This window comes from Camelina sativa, chromosome 2 (genome assembly GCF_030686135.1).
Source record: "Camelina sativa cultivar CO46 ecotype springtype chromosome 2, ASM3068613v1".
Classification (NCBI taxonomy): domain Eukaryota; kingdom Viridiplantae; phylum Streptophyta; class Magnoliopsida; order Brassicales; family Brassicaceae; genus Camelina; species Camelina sativa.
This window is the reverse complement of record NC_141881.1, coordinates 5,082,252-5,102,755: the sequence shown is the minus strand read 5'-3', so window position 1 is coordinate 5,102,755 and position 20,504 is coordinate 5,082,252. Positions and strand designations below refer to the sequence as shown.

The following is a 20,504-nucleotide window of genomic DNA, read 5'->3' as shown; positions in this document are numbered from 1 at the left end:
AGAAACGTACGGTGACGGCTGCTGGTTTTTTTTTTTTTCCGGCTAGGGTTTAGAGCGTGCTGATAACGTGTTATAACAAGAGGTTTAGGAAATTATTCTCTTATATTATTAATCTCTACTATAGGATATAACATATATATAGTGATACAACATTAGAGTTTTAGGTTGTATATCAAGTTTACTAATGGTCCGGTAATGGGCATCCACATAATACAATATATTCATAACAAAATTATCTTATTTATTTACGTTTGTGCTTTTTATTTCTTATGAGCTGTAAAACATATTTTTGTGTATGATTTTGTAGATGAGTTGATATTCTTTCATTAATTTTTTATTTTTGGGTCTAAGGAAGAAGGATTGACATCACAAAACCTTGATTTGATGTTTGAGTCAAATTTTGTGGTTTAAAGAAGAAAGATGGATGACAAACATACATGTTTTATTAGCTATACAGGCATGACCAGGGTTACGGTTGTCACGATTACAAATTTTTAACCATCGGTTATGGTTAGAAATTTTGCTTAACCTTAACTATAACCGTTTATTAAACGTTTAATAGTTACGTTTAAATATGGTTCCGGTTCAAGCGGTTACAATTATTTGATAATATGATATGGTTGATATTATTTGATGATATAATATAATTGATATTATTTATTTATAATCAATCTGTTCTTATAGTGTACTCATATTTCTATATATCATATGATCTTAAATAAATAATTATTAGTATATTTTATTATGTTTTTAAAATAGCCAAGTAAGGATTTTGGTTTGAGAAGTTTCTAAACATGTGGATCTAAAATCAAATAAGTATATGGATGAAATTATCAATAATTGGGTGCATGTGTTGACTATGTTGGTCTTCATGAATTTCACAAATTTTATGAGAACAGAAATGATTTTGTTCTTGGAGTTTGATGGATTAACAAATTGTGTGGTAGTCTTAAAAAAAAGGTTTTTCAGTGAAAGAATGTGAAAAAGTTGACGAGGAAGAAAAAGAAAAAGAGTATAGCGAAAAACCAGACGGTAAAAGTAACGATGACAATTACCACAAAATTTGACAATGAAAATGACAAGAAAGAATATGAAGAATAAAAACACATTGAATAAAAAATACAAAAACATAGGTAGTAGCAATCAATTAAATATGAAAACGAGTTAAATTCATGATTATAAAATTGTTTCGTTTTTCTGGTGGTCAAAGAAATGGTTTAGGATATGTGAGGTCATCAGTTTGATTTGCCTCGCTTGGACGTTGAGTTAATTTCATGATTTTTTTTATCAGATTTGATTTTATAACACAGCTGATTTTTATATTTTAAAAAATTGTGTATCTGAAATTTAATTTTTTTCCTTAATACTAACTAAAATATTTTTATGAGATAATATTTTATTACCGTCATCAATCATATCTAATTTTCATCAAAATATATCAAATAAACTCACGTGTAGCGTGGGTTCAAAATATAGTCTATACTAAATAAAAGTAGGAGCTTATAGCTCCTTAAGCGTCCACATAAGATTTTAAAGAACCTATCAAGATTTGACATGTCACTCATTAACATTTTTAAAAATTTCCAGAATTTTTTATATTAAGAATTATTTTAAACAACCTATCAGGATTTGACATGTCATTGATTAACATTTTTTTAAATTTCTGGAATTTTCTGTATTAAGAATATTTAGAAAAAGAAAATTTTTAAATTTATGTAAATAAAAGAACTATGTACAACATCCCATATCGGGTAGAAAATTTTTAGACAATGGTTCAGAACCAGTATAAATAAGATTAATATGCTTCCAACTACGAATGAGCAGGAAAGCTTTATTTATCAGACATCCAAGTTTAAAAGTTTTATTCTATTTGATTCGGTTTTTTATTTGAGCTGTAAAACATGTTTTTGTGTATGACTTTACAGATGATTTGATATTCTTGCAGTAAAATTTTTATTTTTAAGTCTAAGAAAGAAAGATTGACGTCGCAAGATCTTGATTTGATGTTATTTGAGTTTAAAGAAAAAGGATCGACGAAAATTTGTTTTAACTAAACATGTGTTCATATTACTTTCTCTGCAAGTAAGGATTTTGGTTTGAAAAGTTTCAATACGTGTGGATCTAAAACCGAATAAGTATATGGATGATTCATGATTATAAAAATGTTTTAACATCCAATCGGGATTCGACATGTCACTAATTAACATTTTTTAAATTTTGAGAATTTTCTATATTAAGAATTTTTTAAACGACCAATCGCGATTTGACATGTCATTCATTAACATTTTTTAAAATTTCCAGAATTTTAAATTTATGGAAATAAAAGAACTATGTACAACGTCCCACATCGGCTATAAATCTTTTAGACAATGGTTCAGAACCAATATAAATAAGATTAATATGCTTCCAACAACGAATGAGCATGAAAACTTGATTTATAAGGCGTCCAAGTTTAAAAGTTTTATTCGGTTTGATCCTGTTTTTTATTTGATCAAATTAAAACTTTAAAAAGTTTCAAAAAAATATTATAATATTTAAAAAATTTAAAAGTTTCAATATTATAAATATTTCAATATTTAAAAGTACTTAGCTTTTAAAAACCTTTTAAAAGTTTAAAATATTATAAATATTGAAACTTCTAAAAGTCTTAGATTTAAAAAGGTTTCAAAATATTATAATTTATAAATTTTAAATATTTCGTAGCTTTTAAAAGGTTTTAAGAGAATTATAATTTATAAATTTTAAAAGTTTAAGAGAATTTATAATTTATAATTATAAGATTCTTAAGGCGTCCACCTCAGATTTTAAACAACCAATAGAGCTGTCGAAATCAGACATCTCAATATTTAACACTTCTGAAACTATGTAAAATTTTTATATTAAAATTCTTATAAATAACTGTATGCACAACATCCCACATCGGCAAGAAATTTTGTAGACAATGATTGAGAACCATTATAAATAAGACTAATATGATTCCAACTATCAATGAGCAGGAAGCTTGATTTATCAGGCGTCCAAATTTAAAAATTTAAAAATAATAACTATGAGATGAAAATAAAGATGACAAGAAAGAATATGAAAAGTAAATGAAAAAAACACGAAGACATAATTGGTGGTGTTCAATTGAATATGAGAAACCAAAACTGGTTCATGATTCTTTTGATCAAATTTTCTTAACTTAAGATTTTTTAATTAAAATTATTGTCGAAATAATAACTTAAAATTTTCAGAAGTTAATATTTTATAATTATCATCAATTATATATAATTTCATCTAAATATATTAAATAAACCCACACGTAGCGTGGATTCAAAACCTAGTATAAGATAAAGAACACAAAGAAAAAACATCACAAGATAACACACAGATTATTATTCATTTATTAGCTTATTACTATGCATGAGTCTCATGCATGGGCCAAGGGATATTGTTCTTCATTCTAATTCCCTTGTTGCTCCAAAAGGAAGGAGAATGCTCCAAGGGAACAAAGAAGAACCATTGTTTGGAGCTGGTCGAAGTCCGAGAATCTCTGCAATAACATTGTAGAGACCTGAACATTCTCGAACGACGGCACTTTCTTTCCCCTCTTATAAACCTTGGACCATGTCCAATAAAGATAGATCTCATGTTGTCGTATCCATGATTTCCGGAGCATTCTTGAACGTTTGTTCTGTTTTGTTTAACCATTAGACCTTCTCTGACCATTCCTATGATCGGCGGAATCCTGGAACTCTCCGAATAATGGAGCCTTTTTGGTAACTTCTCCTTCAAGTAAACCTGCAAAAACTCTCCGTTTTCTACTTTCCCTGAGCTCAAAGCTTCATTCATCTTCAAGTTCCATGTTTTTCTCGTCTGGATTCTCGACATCCTTTCCCCAACGCGGATTCATTGCTAGGACTGGGCTATAAGACTGGATCCAATCTGCGGGTACCTTGATCCAATCCGCTAAATCATCAATATAAATCACCCTCTTGTCACAATTAGTAACCATTCCGTGATCACCAAGTAATATACATGAACATCACTAAACACCTTCCTTTTCTTCAATTCCTTGATGACCCTACCGATCATTTTATCAACATTTGCGACTGCTTGTGTGATCCGAGGATCATCAGGGCCGTATTTAAGGCCTTGTATATCCGGTTCATCGAGATACAGAGTCATGAAATCCGGGATTTTGCTCTCGGGAAGATCAAAATAGCTCAAGATCGTGTCGACTCTTTCTTCGAGAGGAAACGAACCATTGAAAGGCATTTTACAAAATCCTTTTGGGCAGGTCCAAGAGCCTTTTGGAACGTCAGAGCCTGGCCAATAGACAGTCGCAGCCTTGAGCCCTTGGTTTACTGCAGTTACCCACAATGAGTGATGACTCACCTAACCACCATTATCGTCTAGATTTTTGTTGTAGAATTCTCCGGTTACCGGATCAGTAAATTTGTTCATGATTATACCGTGGTAAGCCGGGTGGTTTGGGAACGTCATGGTCGGAAAAACCGGGATTGAACCGGTCTGAGCTTCGGTTCCTCTCGAAATGAGCATATCAATGTTTGGTGTCTCCGTCTTGAATTGGTAACCAAACCGGAACCGTCGGTGGAAATTAATAGAACCACCGGTTTGCTGAGCTTCTTGGATTGCCAGGCGTAGGATGATGGAGAGTCTGAACTATCGGCAGTGATGGCTTCGACGAGGAAGATGCCGAAAATAAATATTAGAGATAACTTGCCCAAGGGGTAACCGGAAAAACAAGACCGTTCAGCTTTACATTTTGCCATTGGAAAATAAAGTTGCGATGGTGTTGTTGTTGATCTCAGCATGGTTCTTATAAAATAGTAGTACTATTTAATCTATATATACAATTATTTAGATAAATTTTTCTGTCGGCAGGTTTTGTCTCAAGCTATTAATTACAGTAACTGGTGTGATTAAGATACATATCAACAGTAAATATCATATAAATTAATGACTCAATCATGTAAAGTACTAATTGATAATTCTCGCACGTTTTTCAGGATCCTTCAAGAATTCAGTGCTTACCTTCATTAATAGTTTAATACTTAGAGACAGGTGGTCAACTTGTGATAAACAATACGCAGAGCCATGAGTTTTATTTAAATACTATTTTAAACCTCATACACTTTGATGTACAAGAAATGTGATCTGTGTGTTACATTTGATAGTATAGAATTGTACTAATTTAAGTTTATTTAAAATACTTTAAAATAATCTTTAGACATTTTTTTTTGTCATCTGGTAATATTAATAAACAAGGTGGAATATATTGTGAAATACAACTTAACAGAATACAAGATTTTCCTGGAGTCTAAATCCCAAAAAGGGAAACAAAGCCGGCAGACAAGTAGAAATCCCCGGGAACATAAGTGAAACCAACAAAGAAGCAAACAACAAAGCAAACAAATTTAACTTTGGAAAGAGGACCAAACCAAGAACTAAAAACAAAGGCAAACTAGGCAGAACCTTTATGAAATAAACTAGTCTCAAAATGCAAAGTTTCTTCTTCTGAAGCTCTTGTAGTTGAGTTTTACCAAGGATGCCCACAGGCCAATCCAACAATAACAACCACCACCTCCTATCAAGATGAGATCCAATCTCTCAACACAAGATCCAAGAACTTCATAACCCGGCCAACAAGACTCGAACGTTTCCTGATACGACGACGACTACAGCGTCCCATAACGTCTAGATAGAAGACTTCAAAACGCAATCAGATCATAACAAATCTGCAAAGCAAGACAAGGAGCGAAGTCGAGCTCAAACAACAAAAGAGACCACGGCCACAGATTCGTGAGCAAACCATGAAACTCAAAACTCTGTCGAATCTTCCACATAATAGATCTAGGAGACCTAAAAAACCAACTCTCTCAGGAGAAGCTGGCCGCCGACGAAACTCGCAAGCCTCGCCGTAAAGATCTGCCGTCTCAGCCATAATGAAACCATTCTCCACCGAAATCCAAGAGTTAAAGGAAGCAAGGAACTAAACAACAACAACAAAAGAGAGACTAAGGTACCCTCTCACGACAGCGGCGAGGAGCGCCGACCACCGGAGAGGGCAAACGGAGAACTGAAATTTGTGGCGGCTAGGGCGACTTCTTTGGGAGAGAAACGAAAGGGTTTTTTTTTAAATACATCTTTAGACATTTGTAATCTTTGAAATTTATCATTTTATTGTAAATAGGATTTTAAATACATAATTTATTGACACTATTTTTGCTTCCACAATCTTTGTTCTATGCAACAAATCATAGATGTATTTTCTCTACATTAAAAGGAGACCCTGTGAAGTTCTTGTCGCTTCGGTGCCAAGAAAATACAGTATGTAAAGTCTGTTTGATTCTTCAAGGAGAAGCAGGGAGATAACACTGTAATAAAGTCTATTACCCAAGCATGTGACTATAATATCACTAACATAGACTAAGCAATAAAAAGCTTGATTTCCTTGGATCTATGTAAACAAAACCTGATGTATTTACAACATAATTCAAAACCCCATAGAACAAAGGAAAATTTTCAACTCTTGGTACAAGCACGCATAGTTTGTTTCAGTCCATCAAGGGCCTTTCTTCAAACGAAAAACATGATGAGCACATCTGATAAGCTCAGAAAGACTTATGTGAGGCGTTCTAAGAGGGAAACAGAGGAAGCGCATAGGGAAACGACATTTGAGGAAACGCGTGAGTCGCTTTGAAGATTATGCCGTTGGAATAAGAAGATATTTTTAGTCTCTAGAAATATCTAGATTTGAATTTCAAATTTGTATAAATGCTTTCTCTCATTGTTTAGAGAGTTTATGTTGAAATTGTGTGAAAGTCTCACATGTGAGATTTGAGAATTGAGCTAGTGATGTGCTAGTGTTCTCTCTGGGTTTGTATTCCTTTGCTTATCATCAATAAAGTAATCAGAGTTTCTTCTTAACATTTGGTGTGTTGTGACAACCGATCGATTCAATGGAGAAATTGAAGACGATAAACCTGAAGCTTTCTCCGATTTTGTCAGAAGTGTCGCCGGGGGACGATTCCGATCCGATTCCGGAGCTTTTTGATCGGATTAACACCTTGAATTCGCAATTTCATGAGGAACGCCTCCGTACTCGCGCGATTCAGCAATCGTTGGACCAGATTCTTCTTCTTGTACCTCTGGTTGCTGCAGATCGGGAGTCTCCAGGTCCGAGTCGCAGTGCACAATCATCCTATCACGAGAATTTTTCTCAGGTATCTCCTAGAGTCTCGAAACCTCACCATAGTAACTTTGGACTGAAGTATAGCGAAAAATTGCTTAAGAATGTAGATATGCCTATGTTTGATGGTGTAAACATCCATGGCTGGTTGTCGTTGGTAGAGCGTTACTTTCGCATTGGTGGATTCTCCGATTTGGAGAAATTGGATCTGGTTCCGGTGCATTTGGCTGGTGATGCTCTAGGATGGTTCAACTGGGAGATTAACCGTGTTCCGTTTGACTCGTGGTGCCACTTTAAGAAATGTTTGCTCTTACTCTTTTGGAATCTGAGGGTTAAAGGTCCAAGTCAGAGTCTATTTTGCATAAAACAAGAAGGTTCTATGGCTGATTATGTGAGGAAGTTTGAGGATCTTTCTGCGCAGGTTTCTGGTTTGGATGATACGAAGTTTGAAGGCATTTTTTTGAATGGTTTGCGACCAGAAATGCAGGAGTTGGTATACATGATGAAACCACAGGACTTACCGGAGCTGATTGCAGTAGCTTTGTCCATGGAGTGGAGTACCTTGAGGACAGTTATGCAAAGGGAGGTCCCAAAGATAGTAAAGTCTTATAAGCAATTGGTTCCTGGAGCTAAGGTGTCTGTCCCTACTCCTTTATTGGGGTGGAAGGTGAAATCATCATTCTCTGACACCAGTAAGGGTGTGGAGAAACCGACAGTGGAGAGAGGGGCACTTACGGCTTTACCTCGTCCTCAACGACACAGAACAAGTGCTGAATTGGATGATATGCGGTGAAGAAGCATTTGTTTAAAGTGTCAAGGCAAATGGTACAGAGGTCAGGAATGCCCTAACAAAGAGCTTCAGATTCTGACGGTGTTGAATGACTTTGTGGTGGAGGTGTTACAAGAGCATCGTACTGAAGAGGATTGTGAAGGAGAGTTGGTAGAGACTCATGTTGGTCAGTGTATGGATTTGTCTTTTAGCTCATTTATGGGCATTTCATCACCCGCACTACTAAGATGAGAGGGTTGGTTAGTAGAGATGCGGCATTGATTATGCTCGACAGTGGAGCTACACACAATTTCATTACACCGTCATTAGCAAAGAAGTTGAAGTTGAATGCTACACCAAATGATCATCTTGACATCCTCTTAGGCACTGGAGTTACTGTGAAAGGTTCTGGAGTTTGTCCAGGTGTTAGTTTTACGGTGCAGTGCATTACTTTCACAACGGATTTTATCATTTTGGAGCTCGGACAGGTGGATGTAATCCTTGGTGTGCAGTGGTTATGCACTTTGGGCGATTGTTGGGTGAATTGGGAGACCCATGAGATGTCATTCTTATATGAGGGTCGTGTAGTGAAGTTAGTAGGAGATTCTGATTCCCAACTTACTTGTGTCTCGGTGAAACCTACCCTATTGAGTGAACATGATGAGGATTGTGGGTTTTCTCTGTTGGAGTCTGATGGGGAGGTTCATGCCTTACTGGAATGGCCTACTGAGGTGGAGGCGGTCTTACAGCAGTTTGAGCATGTCTTTGCGACGCCCTCAGGTCTACCACCTATGCGGGGACATGAACATGCTATTGTCTTATTGCCTCGTGTAGGCGCGGTCAGTGTGCGTCCTTATTGGTATCCCCATGCTCAAAAGGAGGTGATGGAACATATGGTGAAAGAGATGCTAGCCATGGGCATTATTCAACCGAGTCACAGCTCTTACTCGAGCCCTGTTTTGTTAGTCAAGAAGAAAGATCAAAGCTGGCGTTTCTGTGTTGAGCTACGGTTATTGATAAGTTTCCTATTCCTGTGATTTACCAGTTACTCGATGAGTTGAATGGAGCTCAGTTGTTCTCAAAGTTGGACTTGCGGGCAGGGTATCATCAGATCCGGATGAAGCCAGAGGATGTTGCGAAGACTGCTTTCTGGACTCATGATGGACATTACGAGTTCTTGGTGATGCCTTTTGGCCTCACCAATGCTCCTGCTACTTTTCAGGCTCTGATGAATACTATCTTTCGTCCCTACCTCAGAAAATTCATATTGGTCTTCTTTGATGAAATTTTGGTGTACAGCGCCAATTGCAGGACCATTTGGAGCATTTGATGGTGGTGATGAAGCTTTTTGCAGAACACCATTTGTTTGCTAACAAAAAGAAGTGTTTGTTTGATCAGAGACAGATTGATTATTTGGAGCATATTATCAACTCTGAAGGCGTGTCAACAGATCCAGCAAAGACTAATGCGATGACAATGTGGCCCGTTCCTAAGACGGTTAAGGAGTTGCATGGATTTTTTGGTCTTACAGACTACTATCAGAGACTTGTGCGTGGATATGGTGCTTTGGCTCGACCTCTTACTGAGCTTTTAAAGAAGGATCAGTTTGTTTGGAGTGGAGAGGCACAGTTGGCGTTTGAGAGACTAAAACTAGCCATGGCATCAGCTCCTGTTTTGGCATTGCCAAACTTTGATAAGGTGTTTGTTGTAGAAGCGGATGCGTCTGGTTTTGGTCTTGGTGCCTTATTGATGCAGGAGCATAGACCGATTACCTTCTTTAGCCATGGTTTGACAGCAAGAGAACAAGCTAAGTCGGTATATGAGCATGAGTTGATGGCCATTTTGTTGGCGGTGCAGAAGTGGAAGCATTATCTGTTGGGTCATCGCTTTACAGCTCATACCGACCAGAAGAGTTTGAAGTTCTTATTGGAACATAGGGAGGTTATGATGAAGTATCAAAAGTGGTTTATCAAGTTACTACCTTATGAATTTGAGATCGTGTATAAACAGGGGGTTAACAATAAAGCAGCTGATGGACTTTCTCGAATCCATCACCCTGAGCTGTTGTCGTGTTCTACACAATTCTTTGGTCTGGCCATTCCCTCGGTGCTGCAAATTCAGGACTTGTACAAGGAGATCGATGAGGATGGGGATTTGCAATCCTTGTTGTAGGCGGTAGTGAAGGATCCTCTCCAGTATGCTTCGTACAAGGTGCTTGAGATTAGGTTGTGGTATAAGAACCGCTTGGTGGTTCCTGCTACCAGTCGCAATGTATCTCTTTTGCTGGAAGAATATCACAGTAGTCATTTGGGGGGCCATTCGGGAGTGTTGAAAACATTGAAGAGGTTGCAGCAATCATTTTACTGGCGAGGCATGCTCAAATATGTTCAAAAGTTTGTGTCTGAATGTGGAGTGTACTAAACACATAAATACTCTACTTTGTCTCCAGCAGGCTTGCTTCAACCTCTGCCTGTGCCAAATCAGGTTTGGGAAGATGTTAATATGGATTTTATTGAAGGGTTGCCAGCTTCTCAGGGTGTGAATGCTATTTTGGTGGTGGTGGATAGATTGAGTAAGTATGGGCATTTTATTGGGTTGAAACATCCTTTCACCGCGGCGGATGTGGCTAAGAAATTCATTTCAGAGGTGGTCCGTCTTCATGGCTTTCTGGCGTCTATTGTCTCAGACCGTGATCGGATTTTTTTGAGTGCGTTTTGGAAGGATTGTTTCAAGCTGGCGGGTACCAAGCTCAAGTACAGTACTGCCTTCCATCCACAAACGGCTGGGCAGACCGTAGTGCTAAACCGCTGTTTGGAGACGTTTTTACAATGCTTTGCTTCTTCTCATCCGCGTTCGTGGGCAACCTATCTTCCTTGGGCAGAGCTCTAGTATAACTCTTTGTTTCATACAGCTTTGAAGAAATCTCCATTTCAGGTGGTGTATGGTAGGAGTCCGCCTACTTTGGTTTGTTTTGAGGCCAATTCTACTAAAAACTTTGAGTTGGAGAAGATGTTGAAGGAGAGTGATGCATTTTTGGACGATATTAAGGCTCATCTGTTACACGCTCAATAATTGATGAAAAACAACGCTAACAAACATCGCAGGGATGTTGCGTTTGAAGCAGGGTCTTGGGTTTTTCTAAAACTTCGTCCTTATCGACAGTCTTCGGTGGCAAAATGTTTGTGTCAAAAGCTTGCAGCTAAGTTCTACGGTCCATATCAAATCACGGAACGGATCGGCAAGGCAGCTTATCGCTTGCATTTACCGGAGGCTTCCAAAATCCATCCCGTGTTCCATGTTTCTCAGTTGAAACAGGTATTGGGAGTTCATCAGGTTTTGCCTCTTCCTCAATCTTTTTCTGAAGCTGATGAGGTGGTGATTGAGCCAGAGAACTTGTTGGACTCTCGTTACTCTGTTTCTGGTTGTTTGGAGGTGTTGGTTAAATGGTCGGGGTTGCCGGATCACGAGTCTTCGTGGGAGGAGGTTCGAGTGTTAGAAGAACAGTTTCCTTCTTTCGCACTTGAGGACAAGCTGCGTCTAATTGGAGGGGATATTGATAAGCTCAGAAAGGCTTACGTGAGGCGTTCTAAGTGGGAAACAGAGAAAACGCGTGGGGAAACGACATTTGAGGAAACGTGTGAGTCGCTTTAAAGATTATGCCGTTGGAATAAGAAGATATTTTTAGTCTTGAATTTCAAATTTGTATAAATGCTTTCTCTCATTGTTTAAAGAATTTTTGTTAAAAATGTGTGAAAATCTCGTATGTGAGATTTGAGAGTTGAGCTAGTGATGTGCTAGTGTTCGTTATGGGTTTGTATTCTTTTGCTTATCATCAATAAAGTAATCGGAGTTTCTTCTAACAACATCTGTATCCACAAAACCAGGCGGTTGATGATAACATCGTATTCTTGCCCACTTTGCTATGTTTTTCATAGATTTACAAATACGATTTCAAGTGACTATGGAGAATTCAAGACCAAGTTCAAGTATTTATGCTTCAAGAAAGGTTTATAGGATTTCGTTACTATATAATTTATAAACATATACAAATAATTTTTTTAATTTAATGACCGCCTGAGATTTCACTTATCAATGATTCAGAGAGATGTTTTGGTATTCACCACAGTTTGTGTATTTACCATTCTTTGATTCTTGTGTGATAAAGTAGTCTTATGGTGTTTATGGTGATCAAAAAGAATTATACTAAGTATAACGTATTTAAAAAGGAACAAAGTTGAGGTGTTACAAGAACCATGAAGATCTTTAAGGAGTGTGAAGAGATGAAAAGTACATCACACACACACACAAACTAAATTAGCTTTGAGCGATTTTGTTATTGTTAATTGTGCATTATAGATGGCACATAATGGATGCCACATTATAGATGATGTATTATGAATGTCAAATTATTGATGATGTATTATGGATTATGAATTTACTCATGATTACACGATTCCTTCACGAAAGAAGTATTTCAATTAACCTATAGTTGTAGCTAACACCATAATGTTGCACTTATTGAAGCTATTGCCTATAGCTGCTATGTCCGAGAAGGAAGCTATGGTACCTAATTCAGTCCCATAATCCCATTAAAAGCCAAGTCGTCACCATATATTGGTAAAACATCAAAAAAGAGTAATTTGATTGTATTAAATTCTTCTTTTTGTTTGGTAAAGTCTCCTTACATGCTAAGACAGCCATATCTTTTGTGTAGTTTCATAAAACTGTACTATGATAATTGTTAAACTTTTATGTGAAATCAACTCCTTGGCTAAAATAATAAAATTTGGGTCCCTAAAATCTGATGAGAAATTATAAAATACAACTGGTATTGCAAATAGCAAATAGATTTTGAAAAGAATCTTAAAATTCAATGATAACCCAAAAACTTTATTCGGATTCCTAAATCAGGTAAAATTCACTAACCAATAAACTCTACTGAAAACAACTCAACTCTAACGTGCAAGTATCACTGTATCACAAATGTGTTGGTATCGCATATACATGTCTCACTCTCAATAAGGAAACTAAATCTAAAAGAATTAAGTAAAAGTGATTCCTTAAATTTAAAATACTGCACTGCTTCGAAGAACATAACTTGGGCTCCCTGAATCTCTGAATTCAACTTCAGAATGGGATATTCGTGGATGTGATTGACGCCCTGATTTTGACAATGATCAGTATCGCAATTACGAGCCATAAAAATACACTATTGATGAATTTCATGTTACTAACCAAGCCTGCCTGCATTTAATTGCTTCTCCCCGAACTCTCCGTTTTGGATCATCGAGTGACTTTGCTATTGCTTGTAAAACCTTTTTAAGTTCAAAATTTCAAATTCATGAGACGCTTTTCTTACTCTCTACATAGTACATACTAAAAACCTGCGTTTTCGATCCTTTAACTAACCTGTATTCTGAAAGGATAAATTCTTCTGTGCGGCAATTCCAACAGCGCAAGAAGACACTGGATCGCTGTCTCCCTAACAACCTGCATACAATTTAACATGGAAATATTATATCAAAAGATCCACGAATCAATCTCATTAAAAAAAAGATGCAACTGAAGAGAAACAAATGATTTGTCACCATTAGATTTGGATATGATGTAAGCTTGACTAGGCATTCGATGATTATATGTGCATTATCTTCGGCAGATTGTTGTCCTGCAAACAGATCAAATGGTTAATGGGCAATTAAAAAAATGTGGTTTCTCAAAGAAAAAAATGAATATGAAATTACTGAATAACTCAACCATCTGATCATAACCCCTAAAATCATTACCATATAATCATTCTTTAAGGGTTGGCGCAAACGAATTAAAATCCTATAAGAACTACGTCATCTTCGACAAATGAAGCAATTAAAATCCTATAAGAACTACGTCATCTTCGACAAATGAAGCAAGATTTGATATTATAAGCTTTCGCCACGTTTCTTACCTTTAGTATCAGTAAGCGTTCCAGATAAAACCAGTAATAAACTGAAGAGCGTTTCTTTTTCCACAGAGTCTATGCTTAAAACAGACAAGCCTTCCAGTATCATCGGTTGTAGCTACACAGACCAAGGACTGATAAGAAACTGTTTCTAAAGGTACAAAATACAAAGTCTATATGGAGGCTGACCTTTTTGGTATTGTCCAATATGACCGTTACTGGAACATTGGATATAACATGCGCGAGAGCTACATGCAACATTTTTCTGAAACAATGATGAAACCAGTAAGATGAAAATCGATTAAAATTCACAATAAACTGGAACTTGCTTATCTATGATGAGTATTTGAAACTTGATGCAACAAAGAAGCCTAAACTAGTATGACTTTATTAGGAACACTAATAAGGTTCTTTTAGGTGCAGTTGCATTTTTTCTAGGGAAATGACATAGAGAGACTTATGGTGAAGGCACAGTACAACACAAGAGCATTAAAGATGCTACTGACCGAACTTTTTCTATGGAAGAGTAGTAGAACCAATCAGATATAACTTTATATAACAGAGTAACAGTATATATATATATATACTGGAAGCTTGTATACCTCGATAGTGGGGTCTGGAAATTCATAATCAAAGACTCCAAAATGGGAACTATTTTAGAGAAAAATCGCTGCTTATAGAGTGGCCGTATGACTGCATGAAATTTTCTGTTCAGACACACTTCAGAATCAGACATTAATATCGAGAATGCGTCTGCTGCATGTTTCATGGCAGAAGGATGTAGAGCATGCCCGGAACAATTGGTGGATTTTAAGCACTCCACCAGTACCAAAGCTATTTCATTGACTCTTTCATCACCCCGCATGAGTAAACCTTTCCCAATCCATGCTAGTCCTGTGATAGCATGGGTTTGATGCTCCAGAGAACCACAGAAACCTAAACATATCTTTGATAAGGTTGTCTCACTTCCACATATAATTTTACCAGATCCATTGGAAGAAATCTTTTCCCCCGATGCAAAATCTGCTTGAAATATTATATCACATGCTTCTTCCAAGGAACAACCGCTTGTGATATATGTTCCACCGGTACCTCGGCCCAATTTGTTAACCATTGACCCCAAAGCTTGAGCTGCTGGGATATAACCCTTATGAAGTGAGACCAAAAACAGATGTATAAGTGATCTCGCATCTGGAATGGATGCTGCGGGAGATGCGGCTATGATAATTGATGCAAATAGTGAAAGTATCAATTCATCCCTAGTGGACAGGTCACGTTGAAGATCCTCTAATGCAACAAAGGTCAAAGGAATAGACTCCATAGCTGCAAGCGTACTTGACAAGACCACTCTATAAGCTTTTTGGATTATACTGTTCTGTGAATCTACTAAAGCAATTCCTACAATTTGGCCCATTATTGTGATCGCTGCCTCAACAAACTCCTGCTGTAGAAGGGCAATTAAATTTATACCATAACATTAACAATAGATAAATCAGACCTACTTTGAAGAGAAACAAAGGGTATAAAGTTTGACCGAGCACTTACCCCACCATTAAAATCACAACTGAAAACTCCACAGGATTCAATTTGATTCCACATACTGATAGCGAAATGCACCAAGAGTTTCTCGAGACCATCTATCTCGGCCACACTATTTGAGATCAAAACAAAAATACCACGAGTCAAAAGGACTGATACTAACTGACAGAAGATATAGAGAGAAACAATCTCTGACAGAAGATATAGAGAGAAACAATCTCCAATCAGATGAAAAACAGTGAAGCCCTGGATGCGCCACAAATATTTTTAAGTCTTCATCCTCTGAACGATAAAATTTGTAAATGAATAAAAGACAGAAAGAGGCTAAGATCACATCTTCGTAAAGTAATAACATTTATCATCTCTTCTCCTCTCACAAAATAATCATAGTTATCATCTCTATTTTGTGAAGGACTAGTAGAAAAGACACTCGTGCTATTGCATTGCCTGTTGGTTTCCATGTGTTTATTATAAACACTCACTGTTAGGTTAATGGGACATCTACTGAGTATGAGTTAGAAGGGGTTGACGAAGGGAATTAACACATTGAACCTTAACAGCGAGCCTAAATACTCTACCGAAGTATTATAGAGATTAACATGGAAACCAACAGGCAAGGCATACCCAAGTATCATCCAGAATTTTTGGTTGTTTACAACCAACTTAAAGTCTAAATACACACGCTGGCAAAGCTAGATTATCTATGGGATATAAGAAATTCAAGAAAAGTTTGGATACCGTGGAAGCAACTTGTTGGTTAAACACCCCAGGAGATGAGAGCATTTGTCAACTGACTTGAAGTTCCCATTGACCTGAAAAGTGTTATCCAAACAGTAGTTAGATACAAGGAACCTCTCGATCCCTCGCTTGCTGGAGATAGAAACAATTATCTCGAATATACATGAAAACTTTATGATCTGGAGTCATGGAAGCAACACATACATAGAAATCAGACAAACTGGAACAAAAAGCTTCTTCCAATCCTAGAACCATTTTCTCCACATACTTTGACCCAGTGGAGCAAACTTCTGAAGTTGCTTCTAACATCATTGGATATGGAAGACCACAATGACCAGAACATGCCAATGAGACCAATTTGTCGACAACTATACTCATGTAGCTCCTAGCCTTGTCAGTCTCATGATACCGATCAATAAATGAGCCGATCCAGACCAGTGCTTTCAACGCCAGTTCCCACACCATTGTTTTACCACTCTTGGATGTGATGATTGATGTTAAGGTCACCAAAATCTTCTCGAATTCAGATCTCGATACAGGAGAAGAGCCACCCCAAAACATACCCATAGTCAGCAAACCCTTTACTGTATTGATTCAGAAAAAAAAAAAAAAATTAGAATTCAGTATTACATTAAAGTAGCACGGGTTCAGTATTACGTTAAAGTGAAGGCAAGAAAAGGAGGGAAAAAAAACATTAAGATGAAATATATCTATTAAGTAACGACAAGCATTTACCTCCAAGATATACATCCGCAACAGAATCATCACTAGAGCTGTATACTGCAGAAGCAAACACCTGGATCAATGGAACTGAGAATCTTTTCACCATAGAGCACCATGATTCCTGTGCACAGTCAGGTGTTGGAGAACATTCCTCGAAACCCAGGGTAAGATCTTTTGATGCTGCAAGAAGTTCGATGCAAAGATGAAGACCTCCATGATAGAGTCTGGTAGAGACCGTAAAGTTTCCGTTTTGAACAACATCGCCATTAGAAGTTTTCTCTACAATTCCTAGAGTGTTCATAAGGCGGAAGAAAAAGGTTTGAAAGATTATATTGCATGACTGAACCGAAGCTTTGGCAGAAACAGACAGTATCTGACTGATAACAAGAACCTCCAGTTTGCTTGTGTCAGGCATTTCCTTAAACTGAGAGTATCTAGAGATGGTATCAAAGACCGTGTTTATACGTATATCCTCAACGACGAAACCTAAAAAGGAGATATCTTGCTCAACAAGCCTCTGAAGAAGGCTAACAGCTTCATTGTGAATCTCATTTATTTCAAACCCTGGACTAGTGATGGATTCTAGAGCGAAAGACAAGTGTGTCCCAGTGGAAGAATAAAATGTATCTTTCAAAGCGGACCAAAGAGCTCCATAATGCTTCTTCATTCTGTCTACTCCATACTTCATAGCGCAATCTTTCAGACATTTCAAAGAATCAACCTAGACAGATTTGGTGGAACAAAAATAATTACACTTGTCCAACATCCAGAGTGGCATATAATCTAGAACAGAAAACTACATGTTAAACACACCTTTGCGATTGGTAGAGAAGAAGAAAGCTTTTCAAGAAGCAACGGAATAGCATAAGGTTCAAACAAAGGTGTCGAAGAGATCGCCAACTGCAAAATTGAACGACGTACATCAGTGAATTCATAATTCCTCCATTTAAACCTAATACCTTTTCACCCATTCTTGAAACTGAAAGCCATACTTAGTTAGACGTAGAAAAAATATATATATTTCTATCTACAAACCAGCATAGTAAGGAAACAGAGACAGATTTTTAAGATCAAGATTTACAGAAAATCAAGGCATCTGTACCATCAAAACAGAGAATCATAACAAAATCAGATATACAGGGTTAGTCACTGTATTTTGGCTTACAGCTTCCAGGGATGGACATGAGATGCAAAATAGTTATTCTGTCAAATCTTCACACCATTTTCTAAGGATCTAAATTTTTTTTTTAAATAACATTTAGCAAGAATAATCAAACTTGATATTTAGCCTTTGAGAACCTAAACCATTGAGCTACAATAAGACAGCAAAACGTTATGAAAATCATGAATACTGACAAGATACTCACCGATAGTCCCCTTGCGAGGTCCTCTCTTCTAATATTAGTTTCATCGTCTTTTGTCTAAAAAAAAAACAAAGAGAGCATACTAAACAATTAAGTGAAAGAAAGAGAAACCCATCTTCATATCAAATTAAAGAAAGGATAGACTTTAAACTCACATGCGTAAAATGAAGTGGGAAGTAGCAACCAAAAACCTCAAAAAGATCAGATGCATCAGAAGCCAGTGGACCAGAAGGACTGGGGAACAATTGAGCCAAAAGCTCAATTAGATGAAAAGCTACTATTAAGCATTGAGGGTCTTTTTCTCCATCGATGGCTTCACATGTAGCATAGACAAGTAGATTACCCTAGGAAACGGTAGTTTAGTCATAGGATTAGAACAAAGTGAGGAAAGGCCGCGAGTAGATCTAAACAAGAAACTAGACAAAAAACACAAAAAGTAAGATGAAATTGCTTTTGACAAGCTGACCATATATGACATACTTGCTTGTTTAGATTATAATTTGTCTTCCTATTAGGCTGACATAAATAGATATAACGAGCCAAGAGCTATATATCACATATTTGCATATTGATATAATTATTCGTCTTTCCACCAAACTGACGCAATCCTCATACAGTAGATCGAAATTTAAATTCTGAACTTCAAATCAGCAAGTAGAGAGTATTATAAACTAACATACATACCATAGTCGACATGGCTTCAGAGTATTGTTGTAGAAGGAACTCCAGAAGTTCAAAACCAAGCTGCAAAGTAATTTAGCAGAAAGTAGTGTATCAATTCAAGAAAAAACACCACCCAGTGAAGAACAAAGTAACTCAGATAACAGAATAGCGCTAGTAACTGCTTCATACCTTGCGGTCATGCGGTGCTAAAGCCTGCAGTTGCACATTCTGTAGCATTGACTTCGCCATAGCTTGTGCATCAATGTGAGTGACCACACCGGCTACATCTTTCCTCTTCATTAGGGCCAAGCAACCAACAAGTGCCCCACGCAACGCTCTCCAATCTGCCTGATACAAGCAAATTGTTTCACTTTATATGTTAAACAAAATCAACTAGACACATTGGAATCGGGTCCAATTTGATAACAAAATCAAACTATAAAGTATCAAATTCACCAGCTTTTCGGAAAAGAATCCAACGAGAGTATGAACAATTGCATTAGTCAACGGCTTCGCTTTCAGAGAATCGAGAACCTCCGCAAGCAGGAGGATACCTAATAAACACACACACACACACACACCAATGTTCCAATTCCGTTCAGATTGAGAGACAATACAAAAAAAAAAAAAAAAAAAAAAAAAACTCACTAAACTAAACTAAAAAGGCAGTGAATCGAAATTACCTCGTGCTCGAACGACGTTATCAGTTGTTGTCAAATACAACTCCATCTCTCTAACCTAAAACATTAGCAAAATTAACAACAACACTAGAACAAGAAAGACTACAGAAGATGAAAAGTGGGTGTGATAAAAGTTTTTTACCAATTGGTTAATAGACAAAGAATCATTATCCAAGGAAGAAGCAATCGCTTTACGACTGTCATCCTGAGAGAAAAAACGATACCTGTGTAAATATCCATGGAATTGTTCCAAGTCAAATTCGAGAGTGAGAGAGAACAAAACGTACCTGCTCAGTAGGGGAACGAGTAATGTCAACAAAAGTTTCGAGATACTGTGTGAGCTGATTCGTTTCTACCATCCTTGCACGCACGCAGAGCTTTGAGTATGAATCAATAGAGCTTTAGGGTTTTTTTTTTTTTTTTTTTTGAGGTTTCGCGGAGCTCCGACGAGAAGAGAGGAAGAGGAGGAAAAAAAAAAAAAAAAAGAGCCGCCAAAGGGAAGTGTGAGGAGAAGAAGGACGGAGTGGGTATTTATGTCATTTAGTTGGGTAATGGAGTCTGTTTCCGTAACCAAAAGTCTATATATTACGTGGCCGATGTATTGGTCGCCTAAATACGCTCGCTTTAGTTTTCGAGATTTTGCTTCTACTTGGGCTATTGTTAGTCTATTTCCATCTCAATGTTGGGCCTTGGATTTGATTTTTAAATGTTTAAAACTATCTCAAAGATATTTTGCTTCATATCTGACAATTTTTTTTTTTTTTAATTCTAATAAATTTTAAAAACCACCAAAACAAATTTTGATTAACAATTTATAACACAAAGTCTAAATTTTCTAGTTATACCACCATTCCACTTTTATAATGATTGAAAAAAGCACATTATAGGTTATAAAGTT

The 20,504-nt window shown here is 36.9% G+C and overlaps 3 protein-coding genes and 1 pseudogene across 4 annotated transcripts; 2 read left to right on the top strand and 2 right to left on the bottom strand.

Annotated features, from left to right (window-relative positions):
* Nucleotides 1-3,437: 3,437 nt before the first annotated feature.
* On the bottom strand, nucleotides 3,438-4,775 carry LOC104722789 (nucleotide pyrophosphatase/phosphodiesterase 1 pseudogene; annotated as a pseudogene).
* A 2,190-nt stretch (nucleotides 4,776-6,965) lies between these two features.
* Nucleotides 6,966-10,136, top strand: LOC147948301 (uncharacterized). The gene is made up of 5 exons (XM_087466143.1): nucleotides 6,966-7,984; nucleotides 8,027-8,135; nucleotides 8,177-8,920; nucleotides 9,010-9,144; nucleotides 9,264-10,136. The coding sequence occupies exons 1-5, from the start codon at nucleotides 6,966-6,968 to the stop codon at nucleotides 10,134-10,136; spliced, it is 2,880 nt and encodes a 959-aa protein (XP_087322269.1).
* Nucleotides 10,137-11,039: 903 nt separating this feature from the next.
* LOC147948300 (uncharacterized) lies at nucleotides 11,040-11,615 on the top strand. The gene has a single exon (XM_087466139.1). The coding sequence runs from the start codon at nucleotides 11,040-11,042 to the stop codon at nucleotides 11,613-11,615; it is 576 nt and encodes a 191-aa protein (XP_087322265.1).
* A 1,198-nt stretch (nucleotides 11,616-12,813) lies between these two features.
* Nucleotides 12,814-20,190, bottom strand: LOC104722793 (MMS19 nucleotide excision repair protein homolog). Of its 2 annotated transcripts, none has more exons than XM_010441032.3 (20): nucleotides 19,894-20,190; nucleotides 19,749-19,811; nucleotides 19,610-19,664; nucleotides 19,383-19,480; nucleotides 19,116-19,274; nucleotides 18,948-19,007; nucleotides 18,419-18,607; nucleotides 18,267-18,320; nucleotides 17,713-17,799; nucleotides 16,912-17,620; nucleotides 16,381-16,760; nucleotides 16,177-16,250; nucleotides 15,445-15,550; nucleotides 14,502-15,343; nucleotides 14,089-14,164; nucleotides 13,906-14,017; nucleotides 13,553-13,629; nucleotides 13,374-13,454; nucleotides 13,200-13,279; nucleotides 12,814-13,125 (listed from the first exon to the last, which is right to left on the bottom strand). In XM_010441032.3, exons 1-20 carry the CDS (start codon nucleotides 19,963-19,965, stop codon nucleotides 13,092-13,094), a joined length of 3,408 nt encoding a protein of 1,135 aa, XP_010439334.2. In that variant the 5' UTR covers nucleotides 19,966-20,190; the 3' UTR covers nucleotides 12,814-13,091. The 2 variants fall into 2 exon arrangements, with proteins under 2 accessions (XP_010439334.2, XP_010439341.2); XM_010441039.3 differs by having other exon boundaries at nucleotides 14,502-15,340; nucleotides 19,894-20,188.
* Nucleotides 20,191-20,504: the final 314 nt, after the last annotated feature.

What these genes read in the sequence shown, in the direction of transcription:
- LOC147948301 (XM_087466143.1), top strand. Translation starts at nt 6,966, where the DNA reads ATGGAGAAATTGAAGACGATAAACCTGAAGCTTTCTCCGATTTTGTCA. An exon ending in AGGATTGTGAAGGAGAGTTG is followed by an intron (nt 8,136 to 8,176) that starts GTAGAGACTCAT and finishes TTTGTCTTTTAG; the next exon opens with CTCATTTATGGGCATTTCAT. An exon ending in ACAGCTCTTACTCGAGCCCT is followed by an intron (nt 8,921 to 9,009) that starts GTTTTGTTAGTC and finishes GTGATTTACCAG; the next exon opens with TTACTCGATGAGTTGAATGG.
- LOC147948300 (XM_087466139.1), top strand. Translation starts at nt 11,040, where the DNA reads ATGAAAAACAACGCTAACAAACATCGCAGGGATGTTGCGTTTGAAGCA.
- LOC104722793 (XM_010441032.3), bottom strand. Translation starts at nt 19,965, where the DNA reads ATGGTAGAAACGAATCAGCTCACACAGTATCTCGAAACTTTTGTTGAC. An exon ending in CTTCTCTACCAATCGCAAAG is followed by an intron (nt 17,621 to 17,712) that starts GTGTGTTTAACA and finishes AAATCTGTCTAG; the next exon opens with GTTGATTCTTTGAAATGTCT. An exon ending in CCAGTTTGTCTGATTTCTAT is followed by an intron (nt 16,251 to 16,380) that starts GTATGTGTTGCT and finishes AACACTTTTCAG; the next exon opens with GTCAATGGGAACTTCAAGTC.